The 18059-nt window shown below is 41.7% G+C and overlaps 1 protein-coding gene across 1 annotated transcript; it reads left to right on the forward strand.

Annotated features, from left to right (window-relative positions):
• The first annotated feature begins 11553 nt into the window (after positions 1-11553).
• Positions 11554-13924, forward strand: LOC131237527 (subtilisin-like protease SBT3). The gene has a single exon (XM_058235351.1). The coding sequence runs from the start codon at positions 11564-11566 to the stop codon at positions 13871-13873; it is 2310 nt and encodes a 769-aa protein (XP_058091334.1). The 5' UTR covers positions 11554-11563; the 3' UTR covers positions 13874-13924.
• Positions 13925-18059: the final 4135 nt, after the last annotated feature.

The following is an 18059-nucleotide window of genomic DNA, read 5'->3' on the forward strand; positions in this document are numbered from 1 at the left end:
TATTTTTCTCTGGTGTGTGGCGCGCTGTGTTCTACCTTACAATCACTTCATCCTTACAGTATTGATTAAAAATTCTCCACAGTTATCTGTTCTTAGTACCTTCACCTTTCGCCCTAATTGCTTTTCCATAATCACTTTTCATTACTTGAAATTGGTGAAAACATCGAATTTATTTTTCATGAAATAAACCCAAAATTTCATTGAGTAGCCGTTAATGAATGTGACAAACCATCAGACTACTAACACATCACCGTGATTCGTGAAGGAGGCTCATTCCATTGCATATAACTGTCTGGAATATAAAAGAAACTTTGATGCTTCCTACTTGTTGGCTAAGCGACCCGAAAGAAGAAATCAACAAAAAAACCAAAACTTTAATGATATTATAAATTGTACTTAAATGATGTTGACTTTCAATGTATTTCATAGTGATGTTGCAGCTCCACCCAATACGATATTTCCAATCAACTTATAAAGGTTACTACTCTGATGTGCTTTCATAACAATGAGTGCTCCCTTTAGAACTTTAGGACATGATTAAAACCAGTGAATTTGCACCCTATTGCCATGAGAGACCCCAAAAATATTAGATTTTTCCTTATATCTGAAATGTGTCTCACTTCCGTCAGGATATGATCAATCCCATCAAACATCTTGATGCGCACTGATTCAATACCAACCACCTTATAAGCAATGTTATTGCCGATAAACACAAGGGATGTCCTTATTGTAAATCCTGCCAATTCCAATCAAGTGGATCCTGATTACTCAGAACCTCAAAAGAGACTTGACAAGTCGATCCTGATTACTCAGATCGTCTGGTCAGTGTGATTTCAAGCTATGATCCATCCACAATGGGGACCTTTGTAAGACCCGTGTCCTAATCCATACTGTTCCGTTAGCTTCCGCGGTCCTTCCGGTCAAACTCCGGCAACCTTCGCACTGTATTCGGTGTTTGCGCACGATCCTAAGCCAGGTCCCGCACACCGACGTCGGCTTGGTCTGAAAGTTATATCATAGCGACCGCGTCGTCGCCGCGGTTCCAATGCCGTGACTTGCGCACCGAACCGATACCTAGGTAAGAAGATGCCGATCAGCGTTTATTCCGAAGAAACACCGCGCGTTGCGGATTTCGAGGGAATCTCTACTATTAGTCCCATCAATCAACCATTAAAGCATCCCATACCTCAAGTACATCAACCCATCTCCACCTTTTTCAAAAGTCCACCATTCTTTCCACCTCACCACTCCTCTTTTCCAAATTTCAACAACAACCATACACCTTTTTACAATTTTCAACCCAAACCATCCCCCATCACTCCATCACCCATCATTCTCTCTCTCTCTCTCCCTTTACAACTATCTCTCTTATTCATTTTTTTCAAAAAATCCAAATCCAAGAGAGAGCACCATACGTATGAGACCCTCTCCCATTTTCTCCCAAGTTTCAAGTGTGGCCCATCTCCTACCCCTTGATCTCTCATCTCAACCATCCATTTCTCATCTTCCACCATCAAAGAGGAGCTCAAGGAACTAAGGAAGCCAAGGGAGCAAGAAGATCAAGTGGTGGGTGTTTTATAGGGTAGATTTTGATGCTTTTAAGATGGGCCAAGTGAGGCCAACCGACCAATGGTTTGGATCTCACTTTGGACCCTAAGATGTGGCCGATGGCCCACTTGGATCATCATGATCATTCCATGATGGGGCCATTCTCCATGGACCCCATCATGATGTTTATTTTCTTGTATGTTTAGGGTCATCTAGACCGTTTAATTTGGTGGAGAAGGGATCTCCACCGTTGGATTTAATTTTAATGGGCCACATAAAATGGGACCCACTTGATGTATGATTTAGTGCAAGGGAGGGCCCATAGTGCCGGGGTCCCTCCATCACACGGTCTCACTCTCTATCTCTCTCCCTTTTTCTTTTATTTACTTTTTTTCTATTATTTATTCTATTTTTTCTTTGTGGTCATGATGGTGAAGCTGTGTGGCCCATCAGGTTGGACCCCACCATGAAGTAGGTCTTTTATTCGGCCCGTTTATAAGTGGGGCCCACCTTACATGTGTAGTACTCGTGCCATCCATCAACATCACTTGGTGGCCCACCTAAGCAGGGCCCACCTCTAATGTATTTTCAAGTCCAGCGTCCACTGACGCTGGACGTTTCTGTTGGAAAGTGCAAAATGGTTACCTTGGTTTCAAGCCAATGAGGTGGTGCACTTGTGTAGACCCCACCTTGATGCATGTATTAAATCCACACCATCCATTCCCTTCCCAAGCTCTTTTTAGCCGTTGACCTGGAAGATGGGATCCATCAGACTTTCAGGCGGGCCATACCGTAGCAAAAGGTGGTTCACGCCATTGAAACCTTCCCTAAACTTTTTATACGTTGAAATATGCCCAATATTGGGCTTGGTTTGCTTGTCTCGAGCCATAGAGGGCTCTTGGACGGAGTGGATTCTGGATATGGACCCCACTGCTTTCTTTGATTAATAAAATAATAGAAAGGAAAAAATAAATAAAATAAGCATTTGTCTATATGCATCTAATCATTAGCTTGTACTAGGACCTAACTCAGGGTTAGGTGGCTCCCTTGACCCAAATCTTTATGGGCCCACCATGATGTTTGTGTTATATCCACTCCATCCATCAATTTTTTCGGGCTCATTTTAGGACATGAGGACAAACGTGAGGAAAATTAACAACTTAAGTGGGCCACATGAGTGAGGATTAAACAATCACAGTTGAAACCTTAGTGAGGACCACAACTTTTGGATCGGGGTGAAAATTCCTCCCACCCTCTATTTAGGCCCATTTGGCCTTGTCAGGTCGGATGGCATAGAAACATTTCGGTGGGCCCCACATGGAGCCCACCGTGATGTATGTGTTTTACCTCCACATTGTACGTGTGTGCTGTGTGCGTGTGTGTGCGCGTGTGTGTGTGGGTGCATGTGTGTGCTGGTGTGTGTATATATATATATATATAATATTATATTACATATAACATATGTTATATGTATATATATAATGTTATATTATATATATAATATCATATGTTATATATATATATATATAATATTGTATTATATACAATATATGTTATATATATATATATATATAATGTTATATTAAATATAATATTATATGTTTTATATATATATATATATGTATATATATATATATATATATATATGTATATGTGTGTGTGTGTGTGTATATATAATATATTATATATAATTTATTGATGGTGGGAGGCCCACCTCTGTCCGTGTGACCCATGGGTCGAGGCCCATTTAATGTATTAGGGGCCCATGGGTCGAGGCCCATTTAATGTATTAGGGGCCCATGGGTCGAGGCCCATTTGATGTAATGGGGCCAATGGGTTGAGGCCCATTTGATGTGCACATGGGGCCCAATTGGTGAGGCCCATTTGATACACATAAGGCCCATAAGATTAGGCCCATTTGATACGTTCTAAAGCCCACAGTTTATAGTCCATTGCAATGCACATAAGGCCCATTGGTGCAGCCCAGTGATGTGGCCCACTTGATGAATACAAGGCCCATATGATATGGCCCATTTGACGTATTTAAGGTCCAATGGGACGTGCCTAAGGTCCATTGCAATGTACGATCCCAGCATGACTTATGTAATGATGTTTACGTCAGGGCTATGCCTTGGGAGCAATGGTGGTTTGACGTCCACATTGCAAGTATAGTGTGGTTAAATGTCCGCATTATGACATTCCCTAAGGCCCATTGTTAGGCTCGTGCGTGTTATGTGTAGGCCGTCTAGGCCCACCTTCGTTATGTACATCATCCATCCTATATAGCATGTTTAATTTCATGATTCATGATCATATGCATCATACGTATGCTTGATATGAGAAATGGTGATCATAGCATATGCCTTTGGGCGGATTGTTTAGGGGCTCCCTGAGGGTGTTGCCCTACATGAGCGCACGATACGCGCAGGATTCCTGTATGTCTGGATAGTGTGATTCATGCATTTACATTGTGTGATATTGTGTACGCCCTAGCGACATCGGGCCATAGCCTCCACGGACGCATCGTGGTTGGCGGGATTGGATACGGAAATCTTGTTCTACATGGGGTGCGATAGATATCCTGGGTGAAAGTCCCTAAACCCTTATGGTACCGGAGGTTGCTTCAACGTCTAGACCGAGTGGGTGCATGGGCTGGGTACCGATTACCAGACGGTTGCGCTTTCCACTGTGTCGTGGTCTGTTGGAAGGGGGTGCGGCCTTACCCGCCCGAGAGTAGGGGGCAATGCTAGGCTGAGTTTGACCAGCTCGAGGAATGGGTCCGCTATTGACGAGCCGAGCCCGATATTGGCAGGCGGATAGTGAGGTCTTTTCCACTCACCTTATTGCGCGCGATGGGGCGGCAATCTGGCTTGGAGTGTACTAGACCCCGGTGATATTCCAGATTTGAGCCGTATTGACATGTGGACTTAGATGAGGATTTGTATGCTTGACTTGCATTTCGCATTGCATGGCCTTGGTATGGCCGACATCATTCTTTACACCGCATGGCCTTGGTACGGCTAATGGGATTCTTAGCATACATTAGCAGTTTCCGCATTACTCTGATACTGCATGACTACATTATCACCTTGAGCATACACTTTCACCACCCTCTAAGCTTTCTATAAGCTTATGCACGACCGTTGCGTGCAGGTGACGTTGGATCGTAGCAACTGAGGCTTGGACGCGTGGCTGATCTTCTTTTGGAGTTTTGGTCTATATTCATTGTATTTCCCTTATGCTCATTGTACTTGGAAAGTTTTTGATTATAGTGGAAATGTGATGGAGTTTTTGGTTGTTGTTTGTGGGTTATGCCTTTGGTTATGCTTATTACGAATCAAACTGATGTTGAAAACCCTCCTTGTAGCATCCCAGGATCGGAACCTGGTATGGGGGCGGGAGCCGAGAATGGGGTTCTACGGGGGTCGCCTGATTCGGCGATCGGGAATTTTGTGAGCCCTGTTTCGAGTTTGGGCGTGACAATCAGACTTTGCAGTGTTTGCCTCCTTGGAAGAAGCCTCTGAGTTCTCTTTTCTAGCCTTAGGATTTGTACAATCCTTCTTTATGAGTCTAAGCATCCCATAATTCCAGTACTTTAACTTTTATTTGCCTTTGCTCTTGGATTTGAATATTGATTGAGAAGATCCATTATCCCAATTAGAATTTCACCCGTCGTGACCAGTACATCAATAGAGATGCCCATGTTACCACTTTTCTTTCTCATTGCCTTTCCATGAAGGGCTGAGATAACATTATCGATGCTCATGGATGATCTACTGGTGCACAATGAGTCCTTGAATGATTCATACAAAGCCGGAAGAGAATTCAACAAGATGCATACCTGATTCTCGTCTTTCATCATTTCCTCCACATCCAGCAATTTGCAATCATCTTGTTAAAGTCACTAATGTGGGCCTCAACATCAGCCCCCTCTGTCATCTTCAGATTGAACAATTGAAGCTTTACGTATAGGCAATTCTTAAGAGATTTCTTTGCATAGATGTCCTCTAATTTCGCTCATAAACTTGCTGCAGTTTTCTCGCTCATGACATTATAGAAAACCTCATTCCTTAAGTATAGTTGGATAGAGGTTCTGTCTTTCCTATCCATCTTGTTTCATCTTTCATCTATCATAGATTTCGGTCACTTCTCAAAGAGTGCATCATCTAATCCTTCCTGAACTAAGAAACCGGTCATCTTGACCTTCTAAAGTTCAAAGTTATTTTTCTCAGAATATTTCTTAACATCGAACTTATGATTAGACATCATTGATAGTACTATTCTTTTCAGATTCAAACTGCGCCCCATCGTTTAGCTTTAATACCACTTGTTAGGGGATCACAAAGGTGCACAGAGATAAATCAAGCAAAGTATTCCAATTGCATAACCAAGCCTAATCACTAACACTCTGAATTTATTGTGGAAAAACCCTTTTGGGAAAAAAACCACGGCACAAAGCGACAGATATGCACTATGAAAATTGAATTTACGAGAGATAGATTACCCGATTTGAACAAGCCTTGAATCACCCAAGCCACACCCTTGAAACCCTAAGAACGAATTAGAAAGCTCTGAGATACACCTCATTCCTGATTAAATCCACATATATAGCCTTTATGAGATCACCATCGAAATAGAAAACAAATCCCGCACTTACGCAACTCTGTGTAACTCTGCACGATTGTTCGATGGTACCTTCGATGGGACTTTGATGGCATCAACAGACTCTCGATGGCATCGAACACATTAGATGATATCGAGTAGAAACACCAAAATGTTCCAGCAATTCGATGGCACTTCGATGTCATTGATGGCTCATCGATGGCATTAAATATCCCTCGATGGCATCAAGCAGGACACCAAAAGTGTCCAGCAACCAATTGTGAAATTCCCAAAGTTTTCTAATGGCATTGAGCAGCTATTGATGGTATCGAATAGCTCTCGATGGCATCGAACAGATTGTCGATGGGACCCTATTGTTGAAAAAATTTGAGACATCAACAACAATAGGGTCTGCTAGCCTGGTAAGGCAGGCCGATTGGAGAAGGAAAAGAGCCAAATGATCAAAGGTTTGTCGATCTAAGATTTATTTTAATTTTCATTTTGAATCTACTCCTTAATCAGTCCCATCATATCAATAGTTTGAATCGTTGAAATGTGATGTTGTTGAAGGGAATATCTTCAAATTACATATGTATGTTGAATAAGAATCATTAACAAGTATCTTTAAGCTATCCATTCTTTCTACTTGAAGGTGTCCCACTTGATTATTGTATCTTGCCGAGCATTCATCATAGGCTAATGTTTGCCTCAACTAGCACATTGGGCCAAGATCTTAAGCTCAGGCCTAGCCTTTGGGCTTGTAGACACTCCACTCAAAATAATAATAAATTACTCTTCAAGCTTTAGCCAAGCTTCGATTAAATCTTCTTGGAGCAATTGAAGAATGATTGAAATATTCAAAGCAGTCATTCTGCAGGACCTTGTTGCATTACAAAGGCAACCAACAGACCTGATCAGTATATCTAAAATCCAGGAGACCCACAGCCTGGCTGGATAGTTCATCTCTTATGGAAGCCTTAACTGTATATCTCTCTAATAAAACTAGATTTAGCTAGCTCATGACAAATTGAAAACCCAAACTGGAAAGACTAAACAAAACCCTAACACCACCTGAAAGTATCTAATGGTTTTAATCGAACGATTGTTGAGTGTGAAATATTATATATTCCCCCCTGTTATTCATTGGTTTTGAGAACATAAATATGCTTAATTAATCAAATTACACATGTTTTCTCTTGCGAGGTGATTTGGAGAGATAAGGAGAAAAGAACAATTAAAGAGAAGATTTAATGCTCAAAGAATAACCAAGTGAAGATTTGGAAATTTGGAAGTGTTTAATAAAGAATTAATATGCTAAAGATCCTAGAAAACTAAGTGCACAGATGGAGAAAAGACTGTTAAAATCATAAGTCTTACAAGAGAAACAATAGACTATTCGGTCTCACCTAAGATCGGTTCGGTCCAACCGAAAGTGTACAAAACAATCTAGTAAGAAATTGTGATATTCAGACTTAATTCGGCTTGACCTTCGGTCCGATCGAAACCAATTTCGGTCCCACCTAAGATAGCTTATGTGGGACCTAAGGATGACAAATTTTGTACGGATTTTTCAGGTGTACTTCGGTGTGACCGAAGCATAACAAAAGTACGTAAATCCAAGGTCGGTTCAAAGACAATGCGATCAAAGCCTATATAAAAGGATATTTCAAGTCTTTCTAAGCACGAATTAGGGAAGGAGTAGATAAATGAGCTGTGGAGCTTTTGTGGAGTCTTTCTTCTCCAATCATTTGGTTGTAATTAGTTTTTATGCTTTTTTTTGAAATTTTTTTTGTTTTTTTTTGTTTTTTTTGTTTTTTTTAAAGTTCTAGTTAATCATATCTATGGTTAAGTAATCTCTTAGCTAGATCTAAGAGGTGAAGCATGTAGTTTATTTTAATATTTATTATACTTTGATTCAAGTTATTTGATATTTATGTTGAATGATTCATGGTTTTTGGTTTGAATGAAGAAGAATTTTCAGTTTATTTTGATTTATTATTGACTCCATGCACTTTGAATGCTTGTGAAAGCTTTTGATACGTTCTTACTTGTTTTGCAATCGTGTGATCTATAAAACTCATTGATCTACCATTGACTCCGAGCATGGTAGATGCTTTGAATTTCTTGCGATTATTACATTGATGCCTTATGAGGGAACTAATCTAATGAAAGTTCATAACCTCTTTTGATATATCTACGATGTTTTAATTACTTTATCATTTGACTGGATAAGATAGGACTTTGATTATAGTCGTGTTATCAATTGAATCAAGTGGCATTAAGATGGCTACAAGTGGATCCTTGGCGCTCTAGTTTTCATTATCATTGATAATTATTCACTATTGATCTCTTTGAATCCAGATTTTAGTTAGTAGATTCTAGTTTTTGTTGTAGTATATTTTAGAATTCATACAAAGTAAGTCTCTGTGGGTTCGACCTCGGTCTCACTGAGTTATTACTACATCATTGGGATGACAAGCGAACAATGATCCTAGACTATGTAGGGTAGAATTGAGGGAAGAGCCCAACCATCCAAAGGTTCAGGATACCCTATGCATGATGGAAAATGGATAAAGAGGATAAGTAGACCGTTAGCCTGCCACACACCAACGATCACCTGGCATGCTTTGTAGCTACCTAACAAGCATCTTGTCTTAGCATCATGAATGCCAAAATATCAAAGTAGGGATATTTGTTACGCCATTGGCCCACCACAAGTCGACGGTCTTGATCTATAAATTTAACTCCAATGCTGCCTTTTGGGGGACAAAGGGACATATGAGAGGAGAGAGATGGGTCAAGAAGATAGAAGAAAAGAGTAGTGTTGGTGGAGTCCTCCTCTCCGAGGACTTTGGAGATCTTTAACTGGCACCGAGGCCTTGCCCAACCCCAAAATTCAATCATGAAAAGAAACTTTACAAAAGAAGCTAACAAAGTCAAGAGTAGGATTGAAATTGAAAATATTTAAACATACCTTTTGCATAAAAATAGGTGTTTGATTTTAATTTTCCTTTTCACATTTTTGTTGAACTTAGAACACATTTCATTTTACACATTCCCCAACACATCAGTAACCTCAACTCACACTATTATTCTCCTTTAATCTGCATCTCTTTTTCTTATTTATATTTTCTTACCTAGGATTCTAATCAGACGTTGTAAGGCTAGGATTGCATTTCCTTTACTACATTTATAATAATAATAATAATAATAATAATACACTACAATTAGTTTATTGTTGTCTACTCGAAGCCATTTGACTCTAAGAAGTAAGACTAGGATTCTTTCACTTTGGCTTGTGCGAAGCATAACTAGATGTATATGTTGAAATTGTGCTAAATCACCATAAAAATTGTAAAATCTCGTAGAATAGATACAGTACATCGTTCGGGGAGCAGGGGGCGACTAACCCCTTACTCTTTTGTTCAAAGGAAGGCTGAGCTGCACGAACTGTTTCTATGATGCGCAAAGGCACTAGCAATTGACCAGAAAACGGCTAAAAAGATATTCTCTGTTCAAAGGAAAGCTGATAAATAAATAAAGTATTGAAATATTCCAATATGAGATATGGACGATTTGGATTACTGAAACATGGCCTTAGATCCAATGGCTCCGGCTATGAGATGTACGCAAAATAGATAGGAGTCTGGGTTTGATATGGTCCCAATAGAAAAGTCTCATATGCCCCAATCAGGCTTGTTCACCCACTGGGCCTTAAAATTTGAGCCCATGCATGGCCCATATGCCTGATCCACCCGAGTAAGGTTTCCTTCTGGCAAAGCCTGTTGGGCTTTGGATGAGCCCATTCCAGCCCACTGTTAGTTTTATTAATGAGTGTTTAAGCAGAGACAGCAAGGCAGCAAGGAGTCAACTAAATAACCAATGCATCAGTTGCTTCCACTTGTGGGTCGTGGCATTCTCGCCGGCCTTTTGTGAAGTCGGATTGGTTGGTGTACCACACATCAGCTATATAGCTGGTGTATTGACGTCAGCAAGTTCTGTGGGTTCCATCATGAAGTATGTGTTATATCCAAACGGTTTATCCATTTTATGAGCTCGTCTTAAGGATTCATACTAAAAATAAGATAGATATAGTTATCAAGTGGACCACACTGGAAAAAGAAGTGGGGAATTGAACGTCTACCATTGAAACCCTTTTGGGGTTCAAAAAAGTTTTGGATCAATATGAAATTGTTTTTCCTCTTTATCCAGGTCGTTTTTGACCTTATGAACGGATTCGATGGAAAATAAACGTTATGGTGGGTCCTACGAAAATTTTAACAGTGAAAATCATTATCTCCTCTGTTATTTGTGGTGTGGTCCACTTGATCTTTGGATATGATTCATTTTTTGAATAGTATTCTAAAATGAACTCGAACAATGGATGAACGGTGTGGATATAATAAATACATCATCGTGGAGCCCGTGCAACTTTGATCTCCTTTGAACCGTTCGTACAACTCGAGCTCGAGGGGCGTCAGCGCTCGTCTTCGCACGATACGTGCCAACACCAGCTATATAGCTGATGTGTGGTACACCAGCCAATCCGCTTCCATCACAAGGCCGGAAGAATTTCCGGTTAATCAAAGATTAACGTTTCGTACGTACATTGCGACGAGAGGCCGTGTGACCGTACGGTTGGAGAATCCAGACCATACATTCATTAGGTGGGTCCTAAAGAAGCCGACTCACGCTACAAAAGTTTCATATATTGCACACAATGGCCTAGGTATCCATGTAATAGACTTCCCCGTCCAATGTGGACCATTGATTCTTCTGGTTTTTTAAAGACAGATATTGGACAGCTATGATCGCCAGATTAGCAGGGTGTTCGATATATAGCTGTCCCCAGTGAGACCCACCGGACGGATGGTCAAGATTCACTGACCATTCAAGTACGGAACGTGACCTCTCTCCAACTCTTCTGTTCTTGGACGTATCTCTCAAGCCATGCATGTACAAACACCATCACGTTTTCTTTACAAAGAAATTATAGATACGCCAAGCACGTACAGACACTTTCCTGATTCTCTCTCTCAAGCGATTGCAGGCTTGCACCATAGAATTTTCAAGTCTGGTAAGTGGGACCCACATCATATTGGATTGACCACGCCCCAGAATTCTCCCTCGTTGGTAGATCCCAAGGACCAACGTTGAGGAACCTATTTTTTGTGGGTCAATCTGGTATCTCTCTTTGTATCCGTACCTCTTAGGAAACAACAGACCAACGGTCTAGATTAGCTAACAAACAACAGACCAACGGTCTAGATAACCAAACAAACGGATTTCTCTTGTTTAAAATTCTTCTCAATCGGTATTGATAGCTTACATTATTTTAACTCATTACCTGGGCAAATCTGTTATCTATATATACACGACCCAAATCCTAAACCTCTCCCCAAACACAGGATCCATGTCAGTATCCATGGCCCACCACATCATCACCCCTTCCATGCTCCTCTCCTTCCTCTTCTTTCTCATTCATGTGGCCACGTCATCGTTGGCCGATGAACGTCGGCCCTACATCATCCACATGGACAAATCGGCCATTCCAGCTCCCTTCGCCACCCATGATAGTTGGTACACGTCGACGATTTCATCCCTCTCCGCACCCGACAGCATTGCTGCGGTACACCTGTACACGTACAACCACGTGTTGAACGGCTTCAGTGCCGTGCTGTCGCAGGCCCAGCTCAATGAGCTGGAGAAAATGCCAGGTCACCTTGCCACGTACCCGGAGACACATGCCCAGCTCCATACCACACACACCCCTCAGTTTCTAGGCCTGAATAGGCATGCGGGCTTGTGGCCCACAGCCAACTTTGGCGACGATGTGATCATCGGCATCATCGACAGTGGTATCTGGCCGGAGAGCGAGATGTTCAGTGATGAGGGAATGCCGCCAGTACCTGAGAGATGGAAGGGAGCATGTGAGACTGGTACCGAGTTCAATTCTTCCAACTGCAACCGGAAACTCATTGGGGCACGCTCTTTCAGCAAAGGCCTCAAGGAAGGGGGCCTCAACATATCGAAGATCGATGACTATGATTCGCCAAGGGACTACGATGGGCATGGGACGCACACAGCATCCACGGCTGCAGGAAGCCGGACGCGTAATGCAGACTACTTCGGCTACGCTAAGGGCACGGCTGTTGGGGTTGCACCCATGGCCCGGCTTGCTATATACAAGGTCCTATTCTCCACAGACACATTGGAGTCAGGGACAACTGATATCCTCGCCGGCATGGACCAGGCAATTGCAGACGGTGTGGATCTGATGTCATTGTCATTGGGATTACCAGTGTTATTGCCGTACGACGAAGATGTGATTGCGCTGGGAGCCTTTGCAGCGATGGAGAGAGGGATCTTTGTGTCATGTTCGGCTGGAAATAGTGGGCCGCAAGCTTACACTATTGAAAACGGTGCCCCTTGGATCACGACGGTGGCTGCAGGGACCATTGATAGAGACTATGCAGCTTCGATCACTCTTGGCGATGGCATCACAACCGTACAAGGGAATTCATTCTATCCTGAGAGCATCTACATCTCTGGTGTTCCACTTTACTATGGAAATGGCAATGCTAGTAAGGAAATCTGTGATTACTACAGTCTTGATCCCAAAGACGTAGCTGGCAAGATCGTCTTTTGCTCGTTCGGGAAGATACAATCTCAGATATTGGAAGTGAATAGGACCGGCGCTGAAGGGGCGATCTTTGCCACTGATTCAGCCAAGTTCCTGAATCCTGATGACTTCTTCATGCCGTTCGTTGCGATCAGCGTCAAGAATGGAGAGATCATGAAGAGGTATATCATGAACACAGCCCAGCCTCCAACAGTGGATATTAAGTTCCAGATGACGGTGTTAGGATCCAAGCCAGCACCTCAGGTGGCCCGTTTCTCCTCACGTGGGCCCAATATTCCGAGCCCATGGATTTTGAAGCCTGACATAGTGGCCCCAGGAGTCAATATCCTGGCCGCATGGGTCCCCAACCGGGGGTTTCAACCGATCCGCGATGATTACTTGGTCTCAGAATATGCGCTGGCTTCTGGGACGTCCATGTCTTCTCCCCACGTTGTTGGTGTGGCTGCATTGCTACGTGCAGCCCACCTCGATTGGAGCCCAGCTGCCATCCGGTCTGCACTAATGACCACTGCATACATAACTGATAACACGCACGGCCCGATCCTAGATATGACCAACGGAACAGCCGCCACACCTTTTGATTATGGTGCAGGACACATCAATCCGAACAAGGCAATGGACCCCGGTCTAGTGTATGATCTCGAGCGCCAAGATTACATTAATTTCCTCTGCGGGCTAAACTACACGACCGACCGGATTAAGATCATCACCCGTGGATTGAATTACACTTGCACTAAGGCCACCCTCGATCTCAATTACCCATCGTTCATGGTGATCCTAAACAACACCAACTCATCCAGTGTGGTGTTCTCACGGGTCCTGACCAACGTCGCAGATTCTCCATCCGTATATCGTGCAGTCGTTAAAGCGCCAACCGGTATGAGAGTTGTGGTGGACCCACCAGAACTGAAATTCGATAGTAAATACAGTAAGCAGGGATTTACTGTGAGTGTCCAGATCGACATGGCAGCAGTTATAGTGAAGAGTGATTATTTAGGTAATTATGGATTTCTTAGTTGGTATGAAGATGGGGGAAATCATGTGGTGAGAACACCCATTGTTTCAGCCTTTGGGCCATGAAAAAAATGAATGGATGTGATAAGAGGGCCCACTAATCTTGTACAAAAGCCCACTAAACAGAGTTACGCAGATTGCGTAAGTGCAGGATTTCTACGGGATTTCTTTCATGTTCTGATTGTAATTCTCTCAGAGGTTATAAATATGGGTGTAATTGGGATTAGGGTACACATCTCAAGGCTTTCTAATTCGTTCATAAGGTTTTCAAGGGCTTGGAAGGGGAGATTCGATGCTTGTTTGAATCGGGCATTCTCTTTATCTCTTGTGATTTCTGCTTTCATAGTGATATTTGTCTCTTAGTGTCGTGATTTTTTCCCGTAAGGACTTTTTCATGTTAAATTCGGAGTCTTTGTGATTGTGTTTGATTGTGCGATTGGAATACTTTGCTTGATTTATCTCCATGTGCTTCCGTGGTCCCCCAACAAGTGGTATCAAAGCAAAATGTTAGTGCGCACGTTGAATCCAAAAGTAGAGTATCAATGGCATCTAATCCTAATTCGATGTTGAGAAGTACTCTGAGAAAAATAATTTTAAATTATGGAAGGTTAAGATGATCGACCTTGTAGCTTAACACGGATTGGATGATGCACTCATTGAAAATAGAACTGAAATTATGACGGATGATGAATGAAACAAGTGAAATTGCGATAATGATCGCTTTAGTCAAAGTGGGAATATGCTAAGATGTCCTAGAGGGGGGTGAATAGGACTTTTTAAAATTTTATAATGATTTAAAACCTATCAACCTTATCCTGCACTAATATGCAAATAGCAAGATTTCTTCAATGTAACTTTATTAGCTTCCAAGTCAAATTTAAAAAGATGATCTGTAAATTGCTGGATGTGAAGGAAACGATTAAGGATGAAGATCAGGCATGTATTTTGTTGAATTCTCTCATGGCCTCATAAGAGTCATTCAAAGACACATTATGCATCGGTAAATCATCCCTCAACATCGATACTGTTATCTCAACCCTTTAAGGAAAGAGGATGAGAAAGAAAAATGGTAACATGGGTACCTTCACTGATGAATTGGTTACGAGGGGGTGAAATTCTGAGCGAGATAGTGAATCGTCTCGATCAAGATCTAAATCCAAGGGCATGGGCAAGGTAAAGTTAAAGTATTATAACTGTGGGATGTCTGGGCACATGAAGAAGGATTGTACAAATCATAAGGCAAGTAGAACCCAAAAGCTTCTTTTAGGGAAGCCATCACTGCTGATTCTGATGAAGGTATGAGTGGAGGTGACGTCTTGTCAGTATCTATGATCAGATACTTGTATGATAATCATAAGGATGAGTGGATTTTGGATACTGAAGCATCATATCATATAACTCCTCATCGAAATTGGTTCACCAGTTACAGAGAGTGCGATGGTGGCCAGGTATTTATGAGCAATGACAATGCCTATAATATGGTAGGTGTTGGAACTATATGCATCAAGATGTTTAATGGCATGGAGCATACCTTGATTGAGGTGAAACACGTTCCTGACATGAGGAAAAGCTTGATATCTCTTTAAGCACTGGAGACATTCGGGTGTAAGTTCACCAGTTTTGATTGTGTCCTTTATAACATCCCGAATTTTCATGGCTAAAGTTAGTACTTATGCCTGAGAAATTAAGTGTTAACAATTGAATGAATTAAATGCTTTAAAAATTGTACCATATTTTTTCCTTCATTTAGATCACATCCAGTTATATTCATAAAGGTAACCATTTACAAGAATAAAATAAAATGTATTGATTATTTCATCAGAGTAACAGAATTCAGCAAATAATTAAATGCCTTCTCAATGGAAGCTTATTATATTTATCGAGTTTGCAGCGAAAATATAAAACTAAGTCTTAAAACTATCTTCGTATTCTTTCAGTATAGTCTTCCATAAGGAGATGACCCTCTAGGTCTTTAATTTGTACCTCACTTGCATCATCTGTACGGTTGGAGAGAGTCAATGCCCTACTCATAGTGATGGTTATCTTTAAAGATTAACAAAAATTAAAGAGATTCATAAAAGCAATGTAAAGGTTCTAATTCGTCACGTACTCTACCACTACAAGAGGTATCAGTATGTGCAAATAACCTATATTAGATGTGTGCCTAGCAAAGTGGGTGCGGCTCATCATATGTAGCAATCATCAACAATGTGAAATATATAAAATTTATAGAAAACCTGGAGCGCCCCGCATTCTCACACTACAGAGATTCATCGGTATGTTCGACACTACCGTGGATTTACATGAACACCTCAAGGCGGCACAACACATGAGTTAGATGACTTACATGACACGATTTGTTTATGGAGTGACTATTTACAACATCTAATCCCGGAAGTGATATAACACGTATTGCGAATCACTTACATCGATTTGTGCACTACTACCCAAAACCCATGGAATTACACATCGACCAAGAGAGTCTCTACCCAGAGCCCATTACGTCCATGATATAATAATTGAATCACTAGTTGTGAAACCTTTAACACATCACTTGCATAAAAGAGAATGTAAACTGAATCATGGGAGTTTTGGAATATCAAGACACATGCCCAAGCTATAAAAATAGATAGTACAAGGCTAATAAAATAAAGAGGAGAGTAACAATGGCTAACTCAACAAAGAGGAGAGTGGCAAGGGCCAACTCAATAAAGAGAAGATTGGAGAGAAAGGTGGCAATAACTAACTTAACAAAGAGAAGAGTAGCAAGGGCTTACTCAACAAATTGATAAAGGCAAGGGCAAGGCTTGTATCCATTGCCCAACATAAATTCATAAAGATCACTTGTAATTAACCTCATTCCATAATCCTAAAAGGGCCAGTAATCATTGATGATAAATTAAACAATTGTAGAGAGAAAATCATGAGAACATGTAAAAGGAAAGATAATTCATAATAACTTAAATTAAAATAAGCTTAAGAGATAAAACCCTCACCTTGGTTGCCTGAATGTTTCCTTTTTAAGGTTTAGTGTTTAGAGAGCTTTGGAACAAATCTTTCACCTATTTTGAATTTGACTAGGGTTTGTTTAGGTTGAATTATGTATAACCCAAGTTTCAAGACTCGGTGCGTTCTTCCACCGAGTCAACTCGGTCTTACTATGATGGGGGTCCTCCACCACTTTCGATAAAAGGAGATTGAAAGAAAGGAGATTATGAGAGTACGGGTGAAGGAGGAGGAGAGGGAATTTTGTACTGATTGAAGTGATCGGCTTGACCTGTGTAGCTGCTGTTGTCCGATAGAAATTCGGCATTTCTTCCTTTTTCTTTCTTTCTTTCTTTCTTTTCTTTTCTTTTCTTTTCTTTCTCTTTCTTTTTCTTGTTGAAAAAGGTCCAGTGATGGATGCCAAAACCTGACTTGACTCAGTCTCGGTTGAGCTGAGTCGACCCGGTGCCTGCACCCACACACACACACACATTCTCTCTCTCTCTCTCTCTTATTTCTTCTCTCTCCTTCTTTCCTTCTCGTTTCTTCCTTCTTTTTCTTCCTCCTTAGGCTGGAACGTCTAGCAATACCTGGACTGTGTCTAACTCGAACTCAGGCTTGGCAGCCACAAGGCAGCGACTCTCAAACTCACTCTCTCTTTTCTCTCGTCGGATTCCTCTCTCTCTCTATCGCTTCTTCCCTTCTTTCTTTCTCCTCCTAGTTGAATGAGGCACGAGGGATTTCAGGCCTCCTTGCGGTTGGGTTACGCAACCCTTATTGTGTAACCGGGAGTGCGGAAGAAAAAACTTACGAGGCTTCTGCTTACGTAGCGAAAAGAGAGGGAGTGGCCAACCCCTCAAACACGCCCTTAATCGACATGAAGGGGATCGAAATTCCCTCCTCTTTGTTATGGACAGTCCGTATCAGTGTCCAGGTATCATTCTCCGAGTTTCCTATGCAGCAGAGTCCGGGTCGTATTGGGTTTCTTGCTGGCGCTATTCGCAAAAGGAAAAGGAAGAAGTGCGGAACGGATCTTGGCGTGTATCATGTTCAATTTGCTAAGCCTTGGTTGGAGTGGGTCCCGTGCGTGATGGGCGGTCCAGATCTTCCACTGTAATTGTGATAGTGGCTCACATCATGTCAACAATAGAAAGCTTCCATTTTCAGAACCCATCATGCGCACCACTGCTTGGGCTCGTGTTTGTGCACATGCACGTGTGCATGGACTCATATGGATGGCATGATTTTATTTGGTCTCATGTCACGC

Source organism: Magnolia sinica, chromosome 2 (genome assembly GCF_029962835.1).
Source record: "Magnolia sinica isolate HGM2019 chromosome 2, MsV1, whole genome shotgun sequence".
Taxonomy (NCBI): Eukaryota; Viridiplantae; Streptophyta; class Magnoliopsida; order Magnoliales; family Magnoliaceae; genus Magnolia; species Magnolia sinica.

Bases quoted from the DNA above. Each gene is read 5' to 3' on its own strand.
- LOC131237527 (XM_058235351.1), top strand. From the start codon at position 11,564: ATGTCAGTATCCATGGCCCACCACATCATCACCCCTTCCATGCTCCTC.